The 22,803-nt window shown below is 37.0% G+C and overlaps 3 protein-coding genes across 4 annotated transcripts; all 3 read left to right on the top strand.

The window, feature by feature from the left end:
- The first annotated feature begins 7,265 nt into the window (after window positions 1-7,265).
- On the top strand, window positions 7,266-10,188 carry LOC113772955 (pectinesterase). The gene is made up of 3 exons (XM_027317456.1): window positions 7,266-7,566; window positions 7,695-8,309; window positions 9,217-10,188. The coding sequence occupies exons 1-3, from the start codon at window positions 7,275-7,277 to the stop codon at window positions 9,915-9,917; spliced, it is 1,608 nt and encodes a 535-aa protein (XP_027173257.1). The 5' UTR covers window positions 7,266-7,274; the 3' UTR covers window positions 9,918-10,188.
- Window positions 10,189-13,693: 3,505 nt separating this feature from the next.
- LOC113772954 (pentatricopeptide repeat-containing protein At1g51965, mitochondrial) lies at window positions 13,694-18,671 on the top strand. 2 transcript variants are annotated; one of them, XM_027317455.1, is made up of 3 exons: window positions 13,694-14,611; window positions 15,245-16,593; window positions 18,198-18,671. In XM_027317455.1, exons 1-2 carry the CDS (start codon window positions 13,811-13,813, stop codon window positions 16,448-16,450), a joined length of 2,007 nt encoding a protein of 668 aa, XP_027173256.1. In that variant the 5' UTR covers window positions 13,694-13,810; the 3' UTR covers window positions 16,451-16,593; window positions 18,198-18,671. The 2 variants fall into 2 exon arrangements, with proteins under 2 accessions (XP_027173256.1, XP_027173255.1); XM_027317454.1 differs by having other exon boundaries at window positions 18,190-18,671.
- Window positions 18,672-19,502: 831 nt separating this feature from the next.
- Window positions 19,503-22,765, top strand: LOC113776048 (DNA repair protein RAD51 homolog). The gene is made up of 9 exons (XM_027321117.1): window positions 19,503-19,625; window positions 20,525-20,669; window positions 20,818-20,928; window positions 20,998-21,089; window positions 21,302-21,396; window positions 21,492-21,605; window positions 21,869-21,998; window positions 22,130-22,251; window positions 22,328-22,765. Exons 1-9 carry the CDS (start codon window positions 19,533-19,535, stop codon window positions 22,449-22,451), a joined length of 1,026 nt encoding a protein of 341 aa, XP_027176918.1. The 5' UTR covers window positions 19,503-19,532; the 3' UTR covers window positions 22,452-22,765.
- Window positions 22,766-22,803: the final 38 nt, after the last annotated feature.

The raw sequence follows: 22,803 nt of genomic DNA, 5'->3' as shown, positions 1-22,803 counted from the left end.
AGAGAAAAAGAAAGAGTTGCTTCATTGTATTATCCTCTCAGAATTCCTTTATTAATTAGTCCCTAATTCCTTGACTTTCAATCTCTCATTTTAACCTCAGAAGTTCAAAGATTGGGTGATATCTAGACAAGAAAAGAAATCCATACACTTCTGTAGTCACATTTTGTATCCTGTGAATTACATTGTCAGGGTTGGGATTCTGAATTAAAGTACTCCTACGTCCAAATCCTGTGAGATGATTCGTATTCTTGTAAAACGATCAGATAATTATAGTTGTAAATTAGATGTGCATTCCTATTTGTATGAAATGCTCGAATTTACAGTATGGCTTCAGAATCTAAGTGCGTCTTTTCAAGTTCAGGACAAAACCGATAGTTAACAAGTAGTTGTTGTTAGGATGACGATACCATTGCTTACAAAAAGTGAATGAGTGCTATTAAACTTTGATTAGTGCTATTGGCTCTTCTCACTCCAAAAACTAACTCAATGAGTGAGCATTTCTCTTACACTTATAACCAAATACCCTACCCTTTCCACAACTGTTGTAGGATAAATTCAATAGTCTATTACTCACGTATTGGGATCTAGGTTGATATAGTATCAACCTTTTTCATCGTACGGGTATAAGTTGGGATAATATTAACTTTTTATTCGATGAGTAACATTTCATTTGAGTGTCTATTGGGAGGCTTTGTCATAATCGGACTCTAATTTCAGGTGTTGTTGGGCCTTCCCACCCATTGAGCTAGCTTTTAGGGTGCGAAGACCCAATAGCAACCAACAAACTTGAAAATAAAAAAAAATGAACCAATTGGAGCAATATATATCTCGCTACCCTATATGTTACCAATGTAAAATCTTTTTGTGAGAAAAAAAATAGGGTTGCAATTACAATTGGATCAATTTTTGCCTATTTTGGTCGTTTAGTGGAGAAGTTAGTTCGATTTCATGTGTTTGAATAGAACCTTGGGTAGGGGTGGCAATTTTCGACACGACCTGAAAACACGACACGAACCTAACACGAAATTAATGGGTTTGGGTTGAGGTTTTGGGAATTCGGGTCAGAATCGGGTTGGACCCGAGGAACCCGAAAAGAAAACAGGTCGATTTCGGGTCAACCCGTGGTGACCCGATATGACCCGATATGACCCGTTTACGAATTAAAAATAATTTAATAAATATAAAAATAATTTTATCTAACTAACCTAAGTTATTCTTTTTTTCAAAGGCATTAATTACTTAATCATAAATGAATTTATTTAATTTGTGTGAAGTTGAAATTATTATATTTGGACAAATAATATATTATATTATTTTTTACTTTTATACTGTTTTAATTTATTTTATATTTTGTTTGGGATAAAACACTTTTACGGTGTTTAATTTATTTTAGATTTGGTTTGGAATTACTTATTTAAATTTTTATTACTTGATTATGTAATTAGTTTTGTGAGAAATTGATTTTATTAGAAATTACAGTGATAAATTAATAAATTAAAATTAAGTTTCGGGTCATTTCGGGTCGACCCGCCAACCCGTCAACCTGAAATTTTCGGGTTCGGGTCAGCATACCTGACCCGTCACGGGTTGGCGGGTCGGGTTCGGGTCAACAGATTTTCTGACGGGTTGACCTGAACCCGACCCGCCAACCTGATTTGGACCCGAATTGCCACCCCTAACCTTGGGTTTGAAGAGAAAGCAATAAACTCAAGAAAAGTTAGAATGATTATGTACTTAGAATGATTATGTACTTAAAACTAAATACACCAAAAAGAATGGTAATAAGGGAAGGGGAAAGTGAGAAACTTGGATAATGAGTCACACAAAATAGAATTTTTTGCTTAAAAATTTTCAGATTTTATAAGAAAAAAAAAAGAATAAGAAAGATTGAGAGTCCAATTAATATATCTATCCGTCTTTTTATTATTATTTTTTTTGGAAGAAGAAGTCCGTCTTAAAAGTCTCACTTTAAAAGTCACAATGATGCAACCTTAATTTAGTTCAAGGTTGCAAAACGGAAATTGGGCTGCGGAAAGGTTGCCCAAGTGCTGACGAGCCCAAAATCAATTGGATTTTATGTCAACTTTAACAAACTCAAGTTAAAATGCAATTAGAAAAACTCTAAATGACCGATAAACATTGTCCAACAGCTTCAACATCCAAACGGCCCACAAGAAATCAAATCTGAATTATTTTTCAGATTTGAAATTTAGACGGTACCTTGCTTTAAATTCTGGGACAATTAGGTCCGCTTCGGGTCATTTAACCTTGAGGATTAGACTACCGCCAAGTTGTGGTCCTTGATTTATTTTTTAAATTCTCTCATTTCCTTCTTTTCTGTTGTAAGATTTAAAGTCTTTCTTTAAAACAAAAAAAAAAAAAAGGGAAAAGAAAAGAAAAGAAACACGTAAGCTTAATGATTTTCCTTCTAAGTTCGTACGTACAATCTGGCCAAATACCATAAAATTTTAAAGAAGCAAATCATATGAACATATGGATAGCCAATTCTGTAACCCCACCGACTTAAGACACCTTAGTATTTTTTTAGTTTTCTCTCCGTGATTGTTTAGACACGTAGATCCACATCCACACGCCACAAAATCTATGTCAACAGTTGACTGAGCAGCGAGCAACATCTCTATTAAAAGTCTCTGAATTTTCTGTGCCGGCTAATTGATGCAAACGATCGATCCATCATCACCTGAAAGGATTTTCAGAATTTTCAACTACCATATTGCCTGGCACTATTCACTCAGGAGAGATGGGGTTGTGGAAGCGGGCCTCTCCAGTTCTAATTTTGTCCAATTGTATAGATTGATAAAATTTCTACGTAAATTGATACACTTTTAGTGTATACATGAATTACGATCGAGTTAGTGTAAAAATTGTGTCAGCTTACACAACTAGACATCTCGGCTCAGCTGTCGGGAAAGTCCAAGACCTCTTGAAACGCATATAAAACGTCAATTATTTTCTCATCTCATGAAGAGCAAAAAGAACAGAAATTTCTCTTGAACAAGATTATGCATTTGATACAACTGTATATCCTGATCAGTGGCTTGTTTAGCTGTACATCATATCATGATCGGAAAGAGAAATGGGAAGAAGCTACCAGTTTATTACATTTGTCCATAACACGTAACAGCTGGTTGGAGAGGATTATCCGACCGGACCTGACTTTCAAGATTGAGATCACGGCAAGACTCAAAAAGTTTTTGGATCTCAACGGAGCTGATCATGTAAACCATTATTATGTCATGAAGGTCCACAAATGTCGAATGCAAAGTGTTCTTGATTAGGAGAATTATGCAATATTTATAAGTATTGACCACAAAATAAGTGTTAAAAAGATGATGTGAAAGTGGAACATGATAATTGAAGAGGCCAAAATTGACATCCCCTTTCCCTGTTGTAGTGGTGCGCCTTCTTATCTTGATTCGCGAAGCATCATCAAGAAATACCATCCATGAGTAAGGTGACTGGAACATTCAACCGAGAAAAAGGGTAGGTTGATTTAAACATCAACTTAACATATGTGGCTGAGAAAAAAAGAGCAAGATTCATGTCCTGTTCACTGAACCTTTATGTTCTTGTTGGTCGCGACTTTGCAAAAGTTATAGATTGGCCCCCATGGAACCATCGACATCACATCTCATGTGGAAGACGGCGCCATCAGACACCTAAAGAAGCATTTAGGTTCTTCAATTCCGGCTACCAATCGTATTGTCTGCAGAAGTAACATCGAAAAGGTTGATTGCTGACTAGTTTACACATGCTTCTTTGTGTTTTCTTTTTCTGAAATATTGTAGCTGTATACCCTATGAGTGTGTAAATCTGTTAATCAAGTTAAACATATATTGTGTTTGTTTTTTTAACGAGTTTGAAATTGTGTGCAACTCTATTTTGATTATTTATTGAGCTAAGGTTGAATGAACTTTTAAGAACATAATGGTAAATTTGAATGCGGAAAAGAGATTTCGAAATTGCAATAGCATTAATCCAATAGAAGCTGGATAACATAAAACTGTTGGAAACAATTCAAAAGATTGACAAAATGGATGGAACATTCCCTAGGGCAATTCGAAATTGCAGCAGCATTAATCTAGGTTGCATACATTCTTTCCCGTGCGGAATTTAAGGGAAGACTACTACTAATTGTTATCATGAAAGCGTCGTACTTTACACGACTATATTCATGATACTTACCATGTAGCAACTTCTGATAATTACCTGAACTCTCTTTGTTCTCTTTACTTTTTCTTTCCCCTGCAAACTAATTAAATATCTTCCTCCTCCAAGGGAGGGAGACCAATTGATCTGCTCTGGTCCTTTGGTCCCTCTCCTCCCTTACTCCCATGTCCTTTTCCTTTTATTTTTATATTTGTAATAAAGTATCTTTTAGGAATTCCGAATGACAGTTTTATCCTCTCCTAAAGAATTTTAGTAAGAATTTTTGTAGTTCATTTTGGATCTAATTTTTTTTAGATTTAGTTATTAAATTTGAGATTCCATAAATCTATTTCGTTAGATCTCACCTTAATATCTGGGTTTCAATCAGTTTATTAGGAGATTTGAGAGCAAGCAAGTAATATGGCTGGGAGCATACGCAGATGATCTTGGTGCTATACGTGTTTTATCTTTTGATATTTTTGGAGTTTCACAGTATAATATTGTATAGATTTTTCAAATCTATGGTATCTAATATTTGTTCTTCGAATTTGTTTGTCTCTGTGTGTATGATTCATGTAATTTCTGCCATTAAGCAAATTTAATGAAATGTTGTTTGTTGCCTAAGTGACCGCTCAAGAATTAGATATTGTGATTTGTAGCTATCCAATGACTAGGTTTGTCAAACGAGTGTTCTATGGGCAATTGCTAGAGTTTAATTTTTAAATGTTAGTTTTCTAGAGGGAAATTAAGTTACAAAAATGTATAAATGCAAACAGTGCAATAAATATAAATTTTAAATAATAAATTAATTAGGAGCACAAAAGCTTGTCAGAAAAATCCATAGTATCCAGTTACTACGTGTAAAAATTATGCACCTGCTTGCTAGTTTGATTTAATTTTTACAGCTCCAAGACCTAGTTTAATTGGTAGAAACATTAGACAGGTGATCATAAGATTTCTAATTCGATGATCAACTTCTTATCTTTCTTTCTTTCTTCTTTAAACTTTAGAGTCTCTCTTGAACCGAAAAAGATACTACATTTTTTACATCCTTCAACATTTTTGTTTAAGAAAACTAGCTAACAGTGAGGGATTCAGCTCATCATGAAAAGGAAATAATAAAGATATGTTCCACACAAATCAAATCATGATTAATGAAAGTAGTTAATTAGGAGCAAGTATTTTAATATTTTCAGCGACCACATGCGACTGGTCCCAAACTATGCACTCTACTTTAACATGATTACTTAGCATCAATCCATAGTCAAATCATGATCACCTTCACATCTAATTTGCTGTCAAATTTGTTCCTGTCAAGTAAAGAAACAAAAAGCCTTCGACCGCCGCCTCGAATCAACCAATTTCCACTACTTGTTTTCCCATCACGAAGAAGAAAAACCAAGTGTACTAAGATAGACTACATATCATTTTGTTGTAGCTAGTCAATCAAGACGATCTCTAACTTGTGGGTTCAAACCTAAGCTGGTTGTCATAGAATTTGTCCAATTTTATTGGTTCAATAATTTTTATCTTTAAGGGAGTTAAACCGAGAATCTTGAAAAGAAGTGGTTGGAATCGATCTTTCAACAATAGCCAAATCAAGAAAAAGGACGTTGGACCTCAAAAAGTGAGTATCAATCTTAATTCTTATGTTCTAAAGTTAACAAACTGATTGAGAGCTAATTTAATTACTCTCAACATTCTGGCTGAGTGCGAAACTTGCCCCAGGTAACATGCGACTGTGAGGTGCGTAGTAAACCAATAGTCAATTGTTATTTGTGACGTCGCTTTTGATGTAAACAAACCCATAATTAAGTACCATTATCGAGTACATACATATTCTTGTATGAGTTGAGTCCAGTTCCAGTTATATCCATACAATATTCTTGTATCTATCCATAGGCTTTTGCTTGAAATACTGCAAAAGACTTCAAGTCAATCAAAGAGAAGACTACTAATATAAAGTGGGGAAAAAAATCAAGACTGCATTTTATTATTATCCTGGTCCCTCGTGTTCTTTTATTTTTCCCCGGATATCATCACCATACAATAATTTCAAGTCTCCATATAAAGACGTGCACAAGATCCAAAGTTTAAGCTGTAGATTCTCGACGAGGAAAGATCATCCTTTTAAAGAATGAGTTGGAAATCTTACAATGACCATATAAAATTATCTTCTTGTACCCTAAGTACAATAAACAATATCCTCATCAAAAGAGGCAAAAAAAAAAAAAAACTACTGTTCTTCTCCAAAAAAAAAAAAGAGTAAAAAGTACTAGAATTAGCAAGCCAATGGCCGTGGTCAATAGCTCCTCAAGTTGTAGCATATATATGACGTGCGCAGAAAAAGAATTGGGTAAATTATATATAGCCCCCTGCAGTTTTATAGTATAATGCTAGATAATCCTCCTAAAGTTTAAATAGCCGCTTAACCCTTCTATAGTTTTATGTAAATTGAAAAATGGACAAAATAAACCATCAGTTATGGTGATTGAACCACACGAGCTCTAAATGTGCGTTTGATAAAATCATAATATCCACTCAACCCGTTTATGATTATAAATATTCACTTTATTTTCTTGCAATTTTTATATTTATGCAGAAACTCCCTTTTGGCTTTATGAAATGTGGTTAAGCTGTTGTTCGATTTAGTATTTAATGGGGACACTACTAGTATTTCAACTAACAATAATGTTATAGAAGCTATTTTCTAGTATCAAATTTTCATTTTATATGAAATCATAGGGTGTGACGTGAATATTTACGTGACAATAGATGAAATCATAGGAGAGTTATGCGTAATTTATCGAAAAGAATTTTAAACGTAGCCAAGGGCTTCTGCGGTATATCCATCTTGGTGCCACTCACTTGTCGTGGATCCCTGAAATTGACCTCCAAACTAACACGTAAACGTTCTTATTAGCCAATAAGCTTTACCGTGCATGGCCAAAAAGCCCCTCTTTTTTCCACTATAAATATTGATCAAACTTCACCAATTTTCCAACAACACATTAAATAGTCGAGTCTTTGGATCTTAAATATAGATCTAAATTTCCTCCAAGGTTCATAGAATTTTTAGAATGGCAATGCCAAAGTTGATCATCATGTCTTCTTGGCTCTTAATATTTCCTGCAATAATTTCTGTTGCTGGTACCGTGTCACGGGCTACCACGGTCCCTTTTGAGCTGCATGCAAGCTCACCGTGTCAGTTTACTAGGTTTCCAGGATTGTGTGCTGAGAGCTTATCAGGGTTACCATCACAAAACCAATACGTCGACTTTGTATCTGCACTTATCAACAAAACAATCTCCGCAAGCAACCTTCCTGTTTCCAATTTTGAATCTCTGAGCTATCATTTCATTTCTGAAGAAGCTCAAAATACCCGAAAGGCCATAGGTACGTAGTTATTAAAAAACACACACAAAAAAAGGGGATAAATAACATTTTCATTGAGCTTATTTGCAGTTTTTTTCCCTTTTTCTTTTCTTACCTCATGAACTAAGTATTCTTTGTTACACATGCAGGAGATTGTCGTGAGCTCATGAACATGGCAGTCAAACGGCTCAATCAGGCCTTGGTAGCAATAAAACAATCTCCCACAAAAAACAAGGAGGACATCCAAACATGGCTGAGTGCCGCATTGACCTATCAAGAAACCTGCAAAGACATAGCTAATGTTCATGCAACATCCAATTCCTTCATGCAAGAAATTTCCAAAAAAATGGACTATCTATCACAAATGGGAAGTAATCCATTAACTCTTGTTAACCGAATCACGGCTGAAAACTCTAAAAACACAGGTCCTCATACTTCTATCAAGGGCCGTGGCCTTGTTGAGCAACAAAACTTTCCCACCTGGATTTCAGCTCGTGACAGGAAACTATTACAGGCTACCACAATACAAGCAAATGCTGTGGTGGCAAAGGATGGCTCTGGCAACTACAAAACCATCTCGGAAGCCATCGGGGCTGCCGGGGGAGGAAGATTTGTGATATATGTAAAAGCTGGAGTTTACAATGAGAAAATTCATTGTAACAAGGATGGTATCACCCTGGTTGGCGATGGCAAATATTCCACCGTCATTACTGGATCAAGCAGTGTTGCTGGGGGCTCATCTCTTCAAGACTCCGCCACAGTTAGTAAGTCTCAATTCTCATCATGTCTTTGTCTGTCTCTCTGTGGTTTTAGTACTATATGAGCAAGTGGGTTAATAAGACCAATAACTTTCATGGTTTTCAATTTTTCCATATTTAACGTACGCATCAGCACATATCTATTTGTACGCTTATGTACTTTTGCCTACAACAATTCGACGGCAAAGTCAAGCCCATATAGATACAATTTATTCTTTATTAATGAAGTTACACCACGATCCACTTTTTCTGTCATCACTTTTTCATAAAAAAATTCCTGTACAATTGCATTATGATTTTGTTTTAACTCTTTAATAAGCTCGGTTAAAAGTGCAGGCATATCCAGTCTCTCTCCTCCTCTAGAAAAAGGGATCAGTATCTTTTTATAGCTTAATATAATCGTCATATATCCTCTCTACTTTGCATCTGAACCTTTGTATGGCTATTTGGAACTTTCTACTTCCATCACCGACATGAATAATTTGCCTAATCCGGGCTGAGTTTAAATATTTAAGAAAAGAATATGTTCTAAAACGTTCAAAGGATCTGAATAACATTTAGTCCCAACAAAATTAATTCAGGGCAGAAAATAAAGAGAAGAGAAAATTTTTTATTCCCAAAAATTTTTGCTCCGGTTCCGACAATATTTATCAGCTTGGTCACTTCTTGCTTTTGAATAGACCATCTGTCCACCTCCCAACAAAGGCCCTTCCTACAAACTAAAAATAAAAATACAAAGGTCCTTCCAAGAAAAAAAATACAGTAGAAGAAAATAAAAGCAATATAATAATTTTTCACCCAGGTCCGGTCTAAGTGATAATACCAATAATTGAATTTGGCGAAAGACTTACTAAATTCTTATTTGCAAATATAATGTAAAAATTTTGATCATGTCTTTCTTCTTTTTTGTCAGCAATTAATGGCGATGGCTTCATAGCTAAGGATATTGGGTTCCAGAACACAGCAGGTCCTAATGGGGATCAAGCCGTGGCGGTACTAATTGCTTCAGACCGTGCTGTTTTATACAGATGTACTCTTGCAGGTTATCAGGACACTTTATATGCACTATCCCTCCGTCAATTCTACAGGGAATGTGACATTTACGGCACGGTTGATTTCATATTTGGAAATGCTGCTGCTGTTTTTCAGAACTGTAATTTAGTACTGCGTCGACCACGCAGTAGAGTAGCCTATAATGTTATCCTGGCTAATGGAAGGAGTGACCCTGGACAAAATACCGGCTTCTCCCTGCAAAATTGCGGAATTATTCCGGGATCAGATTTTTCCCCAGTTAAAAATTCCTTCAATTCATATCTGGGACGGCCATGGAAAGTCTACTCCAGGGCAGTGGTGATGCAATCTACAATTGATGGTGCAATTACATCCAGAGGTTGGATTGAGTGGCCAGGGGCTCCCAGTTCCTCTCTCAGGACACTATACTTTGCCGAGTATGGTAACATGGGGCCTGGAGCTGGAACTTCCGGGAGAGTAAGATGGCCAGGCTACCATGTAATTGCAATAGATGAAGCTGAAAAATATACTGTTGGCAATTTTATTGCTGGAACCTCATGGATTCCTTCTACTGGCGTTGCTTTCGTTTCTGGGCTCTCATAAACAGTTAAGTTTGAGCAAATTGGCTGTGTTCTTTGCATATCCTTTGCAGAGTCAAGGTTGCAGCAATCACTCCTATGGGCTATGGCCATCCACTAAGTGGATCAAAGATTGCAATTACTACACTAAACTGTAGTCCTTAGGAACCATGAAGTCCAAGGCTTATAATTGACTTATAATAAGCCATTAGAAGTAGCAAAAAGATGTGACAACGAATTTCTTCTGCATTCCCGTTGTAGCTTTCTTCTTGTCTAATACTACAAGTGTTTATGAATGAACCATCTTAATTAGCAAGTGAAATTTGTAGCGTCTATCTACAAACTATTGCATGTCACAATCTTCCCATCTTCTCTGGTGTACTTGTACTCAAGTTCACATTCACATCTTTCGTTTTCACACAGAACCTAAAAATGTTGAACTTAATTATAGAAAAGAAAAAAGACATCGTGAAACGACTACCTCAAGAAACTTTGGTCCAAAGTTGATTAACCCAAACAGGGTGAGGATACTATACTGTACTTTCTCTGGCAACATAATAATAGTAGCTGGGGATGACCTAGTTGTGGGCAACGACATTGGCAGAAAGGAGGAACTAAAAGGAAGAGAAAATTGACTTGCTTGCTTAATCAGTCAAGCCCTGACAAACACTAGCGGGGCTTCCCTAGCCAATGCTTTTTGGGAAGATGATCCTTTCATCATCACAAATTTATTTACTCACTCTGTTCCACTTTGATAGTCCTATTTTCCTTTTTCATCTGTCTCAAATTGTAGTCCACTTTCCAATTGAAGAATGTAGTTGTATTTTAATTTTCCTAAAATACCTTTATTGAATGTAAGTTGTTGTTACTATAAACTTACTCCATTTAATGAGAGTTAATTCTTTTTTTACCATCAATCAAGTTCCCATAAAGTTGTACTCTAATTAATGTGAGGGTATTTTAGGAAAATAACTACCTAAATTGATTGTTCCAACAAAGTTAACTACTTTTTTATTAAACTGTGCAAAATGAACCAGGACTATCAAAGTGGGACGGAGGGAGTATTTATTTTCTCGTGGGGGATGGGGGTTGGAAAGGATAATGGGGATGATATAGCTAGAGGTTTTAATAATGAGACTGTTACGGCCAATTTAATACTAGTTATACGTGTTAAAATTAAAAAATTAAGGGACCAATTTTTGTGGATGATGATCAGTTTTGAGTATTGAGGCGAATTATTAAATATCATCATATAATTAACACATCGTGACATAATAAGGATATGTCCCGAGTCCAGGCCAGGACCTATAATTAAGCTGCTAGCCGGCAATTAATTGGCTCCAATACGATCCCATGGTGTCTGCTACCAACTCATCTGATTGAACCTAATTAATTACAAGCAATCTGACTTACTACGTTGATAAGGTATTACCTTACTCTTATCAAATGATTATGCATCCAAATTTTACTTTTTCTTCTACGTGTACACATCTTCTTATTCTTCCCCTTTTTTTTTTTTTTTTTACTGGCTAGGATATATAGCATTTTAGAACTATCTAATGGAAAAAAAAAAAGATTGTAGTTTTTGATTTCAAGAATCTGTAAGCTACTCTTCCCCAGTGGCGAAATCAGGATAATTTTTCAGAGAGAGGATACATATAACAGGAAGTAACGACAAGTGCATTTAATAAATAACACCCACCAATGCTGCACACACATCAAAGCACAAAATTTTTTTGCTACCCGTTAGCGGCCTACAACTCTATGGAACAAATTCTTGTCATCCCTATCATGCTTGGCTTGGCAGTTGGCACGCACCAGCAGTTCTTGACAAGGCGAGCAACAAGCTTATCCATGTAGTAACTGTTCGTGTTGGTTGTCGAAGTTGCTGTTGCTGCAGCAGGCAGCTGAACATGATTAGTCAGATTAAAGCTTAATTTGCTCCTCCCCAAATGGGAGGGGGAAGTTAAAAGAAATGGTCCTTACTACTTTTTGATTCGAATCCCATATGTTTTAAATTGTAGTTCCTACGTGCCAGGTCCCTGGCTGATGTATTCAGAAGAGCTAGGGACAAGAGATGGAACTTTTTCGCCTGGTGATGGCATGATTGCTGAGGTAGTTGAAGATGACTTTCCAACTTGTTCCACTTAACACGCTCACCATTTGGTAGGGAATTATTGCGGGGCCTGGGAGTGATGTTTACACCATAGTTTGATTTGTCGAAGAAGTAGCGCACCAAGGCACTTGATAGCAGCATTATCATAAAGCTTTGGTTCCTTCCTCCATTTGTGCCTGAAGTTCAAGATTTTGTACATTGGTTATGCCATCATATTGAAGCTTTAAAATAGAAAACAGATGCATGTAACAGCTCCTAAAACTACTCACGATCTTAAAAAAAAAAAGCAATTTTAACGAAAGGACATCAATTAATTCCCCTCTTGTTGATTTGGGAATAGCCTCAGAAATGTATGTGTCTTTTTAAAAAAAAAATTAAATCTATCATATTTTACAGTACGTTCGGAGCTAATAGATATATAGACTTGACTAGATCAAAGGGGTATTTTGACATCTCATTTGAATTTTTTCAGTGCAGGTAGAATTCAAACCACCGACTTACAACCCAAAGAGGGATTTGGTCCCTTTTCAGTAGTTCAAAAAAAAAAAAAAAAGTACATTCAGTCTAGTGAGAATTTGCTGTGTACTGTCGAAGGTTCATTCCTCTTTTATGAAATTTTTGTCGAAAAGTTTTAGGTGATATTTATCTTTCACTCCGTAACAAAGAAAGGCATCATTGTGTCACTTGTCTTGTTTAAGGAAGGATATGATGTAATGGTTAACTTAATCACATCACCGAAATGTTTAATTATTATAAGTTATAATGGGGCAACCCCAATGTTCATGTTTAGTTTCTTTTGGTTGAAACAGACTCTTATTTTTCATGTTTAATTTCCTTTTTGGGTCAATCGAACTTTCTCTCAAATGTATTGTAGAAACGGACAACTGATAAACATAGAAAGTAAAACGTGTAAATATTAGATTATTACTCTCCCAAATTTCAATTTTTTGGTATGAATTACTTCCGAATTGGATATTCTTCATTTTAAAATTTTAAATCAATACCTTTTTTCCTTAAATTGATACACGTAATAGTGTTGTTGAAATTGCAAGTTCGTGACCAAGTAATCAACGAATTTTACGGAAAAAATTATCAAATTTCAGTGCAATTAATGAATTTAACAAAATTTCATCGGAACAAAAGCTTATAGGGTTTATCTTTATTCTCCTGAGAAAATTGTTAATTTGGTCCCTCACATTTTTTTTAAAAAAAATTTATTTCCTCACATTCAAAATCAACCAAAATAATCCTTCAGATATAAGCAAATTGTGCATTTGGTCCTAAAGCTCATTTTTGTTTAGTTTTTCAACAAAAAAATGCATGTCTATCTTTATGTGCCTATAATTGTAAGGACAAAATGGGAATAAAGTTCATGTCCTTTCATAAAAATAAAAAAAACACATACACACGACCATCCTCTTTTCCTATTTCTAATTCTTAAGCAACCAAACCCAACTTCTAATAATAAAACTTCAACAAGTACACTTTTTCACAAAAAGGTGAAGAAGAAGGCATAGGGATCAAATTACAAACACAGTAAAAATGCACTAGTGAATCATTGCACAATATGATTTAATAAAAATGGCAAATAAAGAAAGAACGTAGAGTTTGAATTTGTGTGACTATGGTGAGTTAGTCTAACAAAGAAGAAAATGAATTTCGTTTCAATTTTGGCCTTAAAATTATGGAACTATGGTGAGGGACTAGTTTAGTAATTTTCCCATTTTCTCCCCTCCAAAAAGTTAAACTCGGCTTTTGAACTGGGATAACTGTGGCGTTGACTAAAGTCGCTGACCGTGAAAATGAGGCTCCAGCTCGGCCTCCGCCGCCTCCACTTTCTCAGCCGCCGGGACCACTGCAATCACCACCGCCGAGGGTTCGCCACCAAATACAGCGGAAGAGTAGTAGTAGAAACCGACAACGGCCGTTCATTTGCCGTAGAAGTCGACAATCCTATCCTCCAAACTGACGTGAGAGGCTATCCACTCCCCCGCCGCGATCTCATCTGCAAAGTCGTCAGCATCCTCCAATCACCACCCTCCACGGCATCCTCCTCCTCCTCCGATGATCTCTTCATGGATCTCTCCGACTACCTCGAAACACTAAACGTAATGATTACTCCTTCCGAAGCCTCCGAAATCCTTAAATCCCTAAAACCACCGAATTTAGCCCTAAAATTCTTCCAATTTTGCTCCTCCGAAATACCTGATTTCCGCCACAACTCCTTTACATACAACAGAATTCTCCTGATTCTATCCAAGGCATATCTCCCCAACCGCCTCGACCTCGTTCGGAATATTTTAAACGAAATGGATCAATCCGCAACACGTGGCAGCATCTCCACCGTTAATATATTGATCGGAATTTTCAGCGACGGCCAAGAATATGGAGGAATTGATGAATTGGAGAAGTGTTTGGGGTTAGTTAAAAAATGGGAATTGAGTTTGAATTGCTATACGTATAAATGTCTCATGCAAGGGTATTTGAGGTTGAATGATTCGAAAAAGGCGTTGGAAGTTTACAGAGAAATGACGAGGCGTGGATATAAGTTGGATATTTTTGCTTATAACATGCTTCTTGATGCTCTTGCAAAAGATGAAAAGGTTTGATGTTGAAGCCTCTTTCGCTTTATTTGATCTAATGTTTTCATATTCTTTGAATTTTTGAGCTTTTAGCTTGCTTTTTATTCAAATTAGATGCCGTGGGATTGTACTGTCATCTTTCTTAGTGGCATTGTTGAATTTTACTACTACTATCATCTTTAGCTTTGCTTAACTGTTTTCTTGAAATGTATGCAACCGTGGGTCCATTGGGCGTGAAGTAAGAAGCTTGGCCTTATTTATAGCTTAGTCTTATACCACTACCACAGTGCAGGGATTTCAGATCGGTACCCTTGACAGGAGGTTTTGTAAGAACTGGAATATTAAGTTCTCTCTTCTTAGAAAGGAGCATCATCAAATATGACACAAAGAAATGATAATTTTTGTTCTGTCACAGGTTGTAAATTGAGCAGTTAAGTCGTTAATAACAATCATCATAACAAGGTAACAGTAGGAGAAACTTGCTAAACATCTAATTCTTTGCCTATAATCTTTTATATTTGACAATTTTCTGTGATGAGACTATCAAGCACACACGCACACTTCAAACTCACTCCCATCTCGCTCTCCCTCTTTCTGTCTGAGATGGGTATGGGCTTCAGAAGTCTTTATTCTGATAATGTAACATCTTGGCAGGTTGACCAGGCTTATGACGTTTTCAAGGACATGAAACAAAAGCACTGTGAGCCTGATGAGTATACATACACAATTTTGATAAGAATGACTGGAAATTTGGGAAAATCAAATGAATCACTGGGTTTATTTCAGGAAATGCTATCACGGGGTTGTTCACCAAATTTAATTGCTTACAATACTATGATGCAAGCGCTGTCTAAGAGCCAGATGATTGACAAGACTCTCTTTCTATTCTCGAAGATGGTAGAAAACAATTGCCGGCCCAATGAATTCACATATACTGTCATTTTAAATGCTTTAGCTGCAGCAGGTCAGCTGGGTAGACTTGATGAGGTGGTGGAAATATCACGCAAGTACATGAACAAGTCAATTTACGCATATCTTGTGAGAACATTGAACAAACTAGGCCATGCAAGTGAAGCCCACAGAATGTTTTGCAACATGTGGAGCTTCCATGATAGGGGAGACAAGGATGCTTATATGTCCATGTTAGAGAACTTGTGCCGTGCTGGGAAGATGACAGAGGCAATTGACTTGCTGAGCAGGATGCATGAAAAGGGTATAAGTACAGACACCTTCATGTATAACATGGTCCTATCTGCTCTAGGGAAATTAAAGCAGATTGCCCATATCAGTGATCTGTTTGAAAAAATGAAAAAAGATGGTCCTTCACCGGATATATTCACTTACAACATTCTGATCTCTAGCTTTGGCAGAGCTGGGCAAGTTGAAGAAGCTGTCAAAATCTTTGAAGAGCTTGAGGATAGCAATTGCCAACCTGATATCATATCCTACAACTCGTTAATAAATTGTCTTGGTAAGAATGGAAATGTTGATGAAGCACATGTGAGATTGAGAGAGATGCAAGAGAAGGGTTTGAATCCTGATGTCATCACATATAGCACCATTATTGAGTGCTTTGGTAAGATGGATAAAATTGAGATGGCTTGTCAGTTGTTCGATGAGATGCTCGCAGAAGGCTGTTCTCCAAATATTGTGACATACAATATCTTACTTGATAGTCTTGAGCGGTGTGGGAGAACTGCAGAAGCAGTGGATTTGTATGCAAAACTTAAACAACAGGGTTTAACACCTGACTCATTAACTTATTCCATTATTGAACGATTGCAAAGTGGTTCACATAAGACTCTTAGAATTCGCAGGAAAAATCCAATTACTGGTTGGGTTGTTAGTCCATTAAGGTGATGGAACACAAATATGATGTCTGAATTGGAAGCTGGAAGTACTCTCCTGCTTTGTTCTCACCAAGAGGCTGCTTGCAGGAGTCAGATTGTGAGGCGGAGATAGATAGATGTTCTAAGCATGCTCTTCCCCTTGCCACCAAAGAGGTAATTAGATTATTTTCCAATAAGAAACAAAATTGCATGTATGAAAAAGAAATATCTTTTAATTAGCTGAGTGAATTAAGTTCTACTAGGGAATTTTAAACTTAAGGGTTTGATTTCCTTCTCTAGGGTACTTTGAAGCTAAAGCCTGCATATTAACCCCAACATTTTAATTTGCACTTTGCGGAGATTGTTAAGCTAATTCTCCTAAGCGTGAAATCTAGGCAGATGACATGATCTTGTGAACTTTTGTGTACCTGCTGTAATCTACTGGTCTATCCATGTCATCACCTGGACAAAATTTAACTAATGGCTTTAGATATTTTAAGTACCTGAAATTCAAAACCTCCAATTATTACTTAATTCTGGCACCGCTTCAGTATGCCATGTGATAAGTTAGACTCAACGTAACATGCAGATCAGGGTATTTGACCCTACATTATTTCTAAGATGTTATAGTGCTTTTGGCATTTAAGGCACCCATTGGCTTACCTGACGGTTGGCCAACAGTTTCCTGAACTAATGATCAGTCTGTTAATTTACCTCTCCCTACAGGTCAGAAGTGCTATAAAGTTCAGGAAGTTTGTTAAATATAAAATGTTCTTTAAGACCAAATGTGAATCTAAACAAATTCTGGAGTGGTTGGTGTTGTGCTGTCACCTTGAGGCTGTTCCCCTGCCTGCCCAAGGGGTGGTAAGATTGTTTTTGTGAAAAGTTGCGTCGAATAGTCTGTCAAGAAGAAATTTGATTTGCTGGTCTGTAGTAAATTGTGGTGGGCACTTAGAAATATAAGAATTCAGTTGCATTCTCGTTATCTATGTGTTGTCTGTGATGTTATTCTGGCAGTCTCGTTGGTTTTGTTCTCTTTTGGGTTTTGAGAGGTTGGGGTTAGGGCAGGCGAGGATGCAGGTTTGGCTGGAAAAGTTTGTGCTGTCACCTTGAGGCTGTTCCCCTGCCTGCCCAAGGGGTGGTAAGATTGTTTTTGTGAAAAGTTGCGTCGAATAGTCTGTCAAGAAGAAATTTGATTTGCTGGTCTGTAGTAAATTGTGGTGGGCACTTAGAAATATAAGAATTCAGTTGCATTCTCGTTATCTATGTGTTGTCTGTGATGTTATTCTGGCAGTCTCGTTGGTTTTGTTCTCTTTTGGGTTTTGAGAGGTTGGGGTTAGGGCAGGCGAGGATGCAGGTTTGGCTGGAAAAGTTTGAAGCTAAAGCCAGCACTATAAATCCATCCTTACAAATTGAAGATTTTTTCTTTTGACCTCTTGTTCTATGGAGTAATATTTTTCAAATGGCTTTTTTTTTTTTTTTTTTTTCTGGATCCGTTTCTTGTCTTTGTAGTGAATTTTTTTTTTGGCTTTTTTTTTTCCTTTAAATACTTTTTGGGTGGTTAATGAATTGAGGGCAAAATGGCTCCAAGGAAGGATAAACACGTTCTGGTGATTAACTTCTAATAAATAGGCTAACAACCATCAGTTATTATACATTTTTGCTTTTTCCAGCGTTCTTTCGTTGCAATAGTAATCATGATTCTTCCTAGTAGCCAATAATTCTTCTAATTCCTGGTTGAATTCTTGTAATAGTTTTTTTTTTTTAAAGCTTTGCAGCATGAGGAGAAATTGGACGGGGTCGAATTGGTCTCCATGACTACAAAGAGAAGGCAGTCTAGTATCAGCAAAAGGTCCTCAGTTCTGAAGAACAACAATTTGGAGAAAAAAGTTACTAGCTTGAAAAAGCATAACTGGATGCACCATGCAACGGCAGCATGGAAGAAAGCAACTTCTGCCAAAAGGAAGCAGAATTCATACACCAATTTTGTCCAACACTTGGACCGTGGACGAAAGTTTCTTGGCAAGCGTCTTTTGGCACCAAGATGTGTCTTCTGTCAGGGTTGCAGCAGGAAATGGTTGCCCATCCAATTCATAACTTGTACTTGAATGTACAGCCTAGTAACAAAATTTGCAGCACTATCAAGCTGGCTGTTTTTTGTCCCACTAATTGCAATGTGGTCATGATTATTGAGTGACCTTGAGAGTTAATTCCTGGACATGTCACATGCAGAATGGAACAAAAAGTTTTGAGCACTATCTTTGCACCACAATGACTCCTGCCTTTCCTGTTGCGGGCTTTGCACCACAGTACATGACTGCTATTTGCTACCCATACTTCGCTGTCTCTAAAATGGGAAAAATAAAAAGAAAAAAGACAGATCAGCTAAGAGCCAAAAGAATTGCAGACCTCATTTCTGTTATTTGCAGTTCCCTGAATCTTTATTCGAAATGTGTAGAAAATTGAGCGACAAATTTCCGATTATTGGATATGAAGACCTCAAGATGAGAGAACGAAATTTACCGGTAAGCCTGACATTTAACGGTGATAGTAATTTACAAGAAGGCTTTGTGTAACAAGTGATAAGATTTCGGTCTTTGCTTTGTCAAAAAAAAAAAAATATATATATATATATATATAAATAAATAAATAATCAATCTCTCCATCCCTAAGTTGGGGTTAATTTTGCCACTGTGGCATTAAAAAAAAAATGTTCCGGTTAGTTCCAGATTTTTACTCCACCCACAGTGAGATTAATTAGGCCTAAATGCCACATTAATTAATCTCACTGATCCCGAATATGAAGACCCTAGGCTTGTTGGAACTAAAATTGAGTTTTGGCTAGGAACAAATTGGGCCCAAATCCTTAGACCACCGACCCTCAGCTTTTCTTGTAAGCTTTCCTTCTGGCACGCTGGATTTTTGCGCCTCCCAAGGCCCAAATCTTTAGCCCTCTAATCCTTAGCTTTTCCTGTAAGCTGTCAATCTGGCACGCCAGATTTTGGCGCCTCCCAAATCTTTTGAAACACATATTACTGTGTTCTTTCCCACACCCCAGTTCTGTCCCACCACTACTCCGTCTCTCTCCGTCTCTGGAACATCAATCAGCAGCAATGGAGCAGCAGAGAAAGCAGAAAATGGTGCAAGAACAACACGATGAACTAGATGACGTTCAGCATGGACCTTTCCCAGTTGAACAGCTTCAGGTCCAATGCCTTCCCCCAGTTAGAAGAACAAAAAGACATAAACCTGTTCTTATTATAGATTTCTTGATAAAAATTTCAGCTTTTGATCGTATTCCTTTAGTTTGTTCAATTGGGGTTTCTTCTAATCCTCCGAAAAGGGTTTTCTTTATTGGCTTTTCTAGGTTTTGTTATACCAATAACCAAGTTCTACGTTTTCTTTTTATTTTTTGGGTCTAAATTAGTTGCGTTGTCTCAAGTTTTGAATTGGGCATTGTATTTTTTTAATTTATTTTTAGATTACAGTAGCTTTCATCAGGGTTTGCAAGTAGGGTTCCCTATTATGCCCCAGTTAGCTAGTTCTGAATGTTTTGTGATGTTTCATTGTGTTCTGGCGAGCTTCTCAGATAACATTCCAAACCCTAGATTTCCTATTTGTGTCACATGCATCTTGAAATTCTTTTTTGTTGTTGTTTGTTTTTTCCCTTTCAAGATTGTCGACTAAATCCCTTTTTTTTTTTTTTGGGGCTTGCACTACCATGAACCTTGAGCTATTCCTTGTAAATAATGGGCCCATAGAAGCATCTGCGTGGTATATCATCTTCTCGTAGATGACACCGTACCCGGCATATCTATGAATTTTCTTCAACCAGGCTTCCAATTAGTTATTTAGCTTATTAAGACATTGTCACTGGTGGCAATCTAGCGCAGATGCATCTGTATATTGATGACTATTCTTCAACGAAATAGAGGCATTTCTCGGTTATTGTTTCGTTGTTAGTCTAAGATTTCTGTATATTCTGCTTGATGCTTTCTGTTGGAAGAGAGTGGTCTGATGTTGTGAACTTATGCTATTAGTAGCTGAAAGGTTTTACTGATCGGTCATATTGCTCTTTTGGATTTTTTTTGTCCCCCAATTTTAGGCATCTGGAATTGCTGCTCTTGACATAAAAAAGCTTAAAGATGCTGGTCTCTGCACTGTTGAATCTGTTGCATACTCTCCAAGGAAGGAGCTTTTGCAAATAAAAGGAATTAGCGAAGCTAAAGTTGATAAGATAATTGAGGCAGGCATGTTCCCTTCTTTCTTTAATGCTGCAATGTTTATTTTCACGGGCACATTTTTTGCCACTAGCGAATGGATATACCTCTTGAACACAATGGGGGGACTCATTTTGCCTATGATGAGTTGTAATTCTCTTCAATTGCTTGTCAACAGCTTCAAAGTTGGTGCCTTTGGGTTTCACCAGTGCCAGCCAACTCCATGCTCAGAGGCTTGAAATCATTCAGATTGCTACTGGATCAAAAGAACTTGACAAAATATTAGAAGGTAGATTACCATTAATCTTAGTTATGACCATTTGTAGTCATTTAACATGATACCATTTGAATTGCACAGGAGGAATTGAAACTGGATCCATAACTGAGATATATGGGGAGTTTCGTTCTGGAAAGACTCAACTATGTCATACACTCTGTGTCACTTGCCAAGTAAGATGATCATGTCTTTACTCAACATCTAACACTCAGACACACCTAGTCATGTAATTTCCCTCTTGATTTGAACTTTTTGTTATACTAGCACAAGTAAAAGGTGCAACAATATGATGTTGGACTCGCCATCAATATTTGTAGACTACTATCCAGTATCATTTTCCGTTGATATAATTGGCATCAGATGAACACTTGTCTGGGTATTGCAGCTTCCACTAGATCAAGGGGGTGGTGAGGGGAAAGCAATGTATATTGATGCTGAGGGAACATTCAGGCCACAGAGACTTCTACAGATTGCTGACAGGTTTATGTAGAACTTTGAGATAAACGTCTTGTATAATACTTTCTTTCATTTTTTAGTTTTGACTTCTATTGACCATTGTTGGTTCAATATTGCAGGTTTGGATTGAATGGTGCTGATGTCCTGGAGAATGTGGCCTATGCTCGAGCATATAACACTGATCATCAGTCAAGGCTTTTGCTTGAAGCAGCTTCAATGATGGTAGAAACCAGGTATTCTGGGTTTTTGTTTGGTTACAGTTTTACACAATTTCTTGGCCCTTTCTTTTTCTTTTTCTTTTCATCCAATTCTTGCTTTCTTCCATCTTTCTTAGCACAAAATAGAATATAAGGTGGAATTTGGTTTGCTTTTTTCTGTGATAATTCTAACCTGATTGTCCTACTAGTTTTTGATGTTAAAACATCTCTTGCTACATGAACCATCAGATTTTGGTTAAGTTTGGAACAGAATTAATTTTGGTGTTTTTATGATACAGATTTGCTCTTATGATTGTGGATAGTGCCACAGCCCTTTATAGGACAGATTTTTCTGGGAGGGGAGAGTTGTCAGCCAGGCAAATGCATTTAGCAAAGTTCTTGAGGAGCCTTCAGAAATTAGCAGATGAGGTACAGTTCTTTATCCACTTTTGACTTCAGAGGTCGTTCTAGGGGCCTGTCTAAACCTTAGCTTCAGTTGGAGTTTCGTGCTCAACTGTTGAAGACTTGATACTCATTCAACAGCCTAGTTCTGCTTGCAGTTTGGTGTGGCTGTTGTGATTACCAACCAAGTTGTTGCCCAAGTGGATGGTTCAGCCATTTTTGCTGGGCCACAAATCAAACCTATCGGTGGTAACATCATGGCCCATGCTACAACAACAAGGTATGCATATGCTTCTAGTGATTTTTTGCTGATACACCGCTGAAGAATTAAAAACGTCTTGGTATCCTACTGACAGGCTTGCTCTTAGAAAGGGAAGAGCTGAGGAGCGCATTTGTAAAGTAATTAGCTCTCCATGCTTAGCTGAAGCTGAAGCGAGGTTTCAAATTTCTCCTGAAGGCGTAACTGATGTCAAGGACTGATCCTCTTTATTGAACGTTGCCAAAGATCTTACTTTTCAGTCTAGCTTTGTGCCTTCTATTGTAAAAGGTACAGTTTCTGTCACTTTTTAAGATTTTTTTTTTTGGGGGGGAAAAAGGATCTGTTTTTGTATCATTTCAGTTTGTGAATCAGTTTACAAGAAGGGATACAGGTAGAAACAATTCAGCCCATGAGAAGAGCATATTCACGTTTGTTATGCTTCTGCATCTTGGCGCTGATTTTTACTTGTAACTACAAGAAGGCAAATTGAAAATCTTGCAGATTTGTCCTTGTAAATGCTATTTGCTGTTCTTCATTACTTGTCGGTCTTCTGTAACACGGTCAAGTTTCTTC

This window comes from Coffea eugenioides, chromosome 6 (assembly GCF_003713205.1).
Source record: "Coffea eugenioides isolate CCC68of chromosome 6, Ceug_1.0, whole genome shotgun sequence".
Classification (NCBI taxonomy): Eukaryota; Viridiplantae; Streptophyta; class Magnoliopsida; order Gentianales; family Rubiaceae; genus Coffea; species Coffea eugenioides.
The sequence above is the reverse complement of the archived record's forward strand: the minus strand, read 5'-3'. Positions and strand labels throughout refer to the sequence as shown.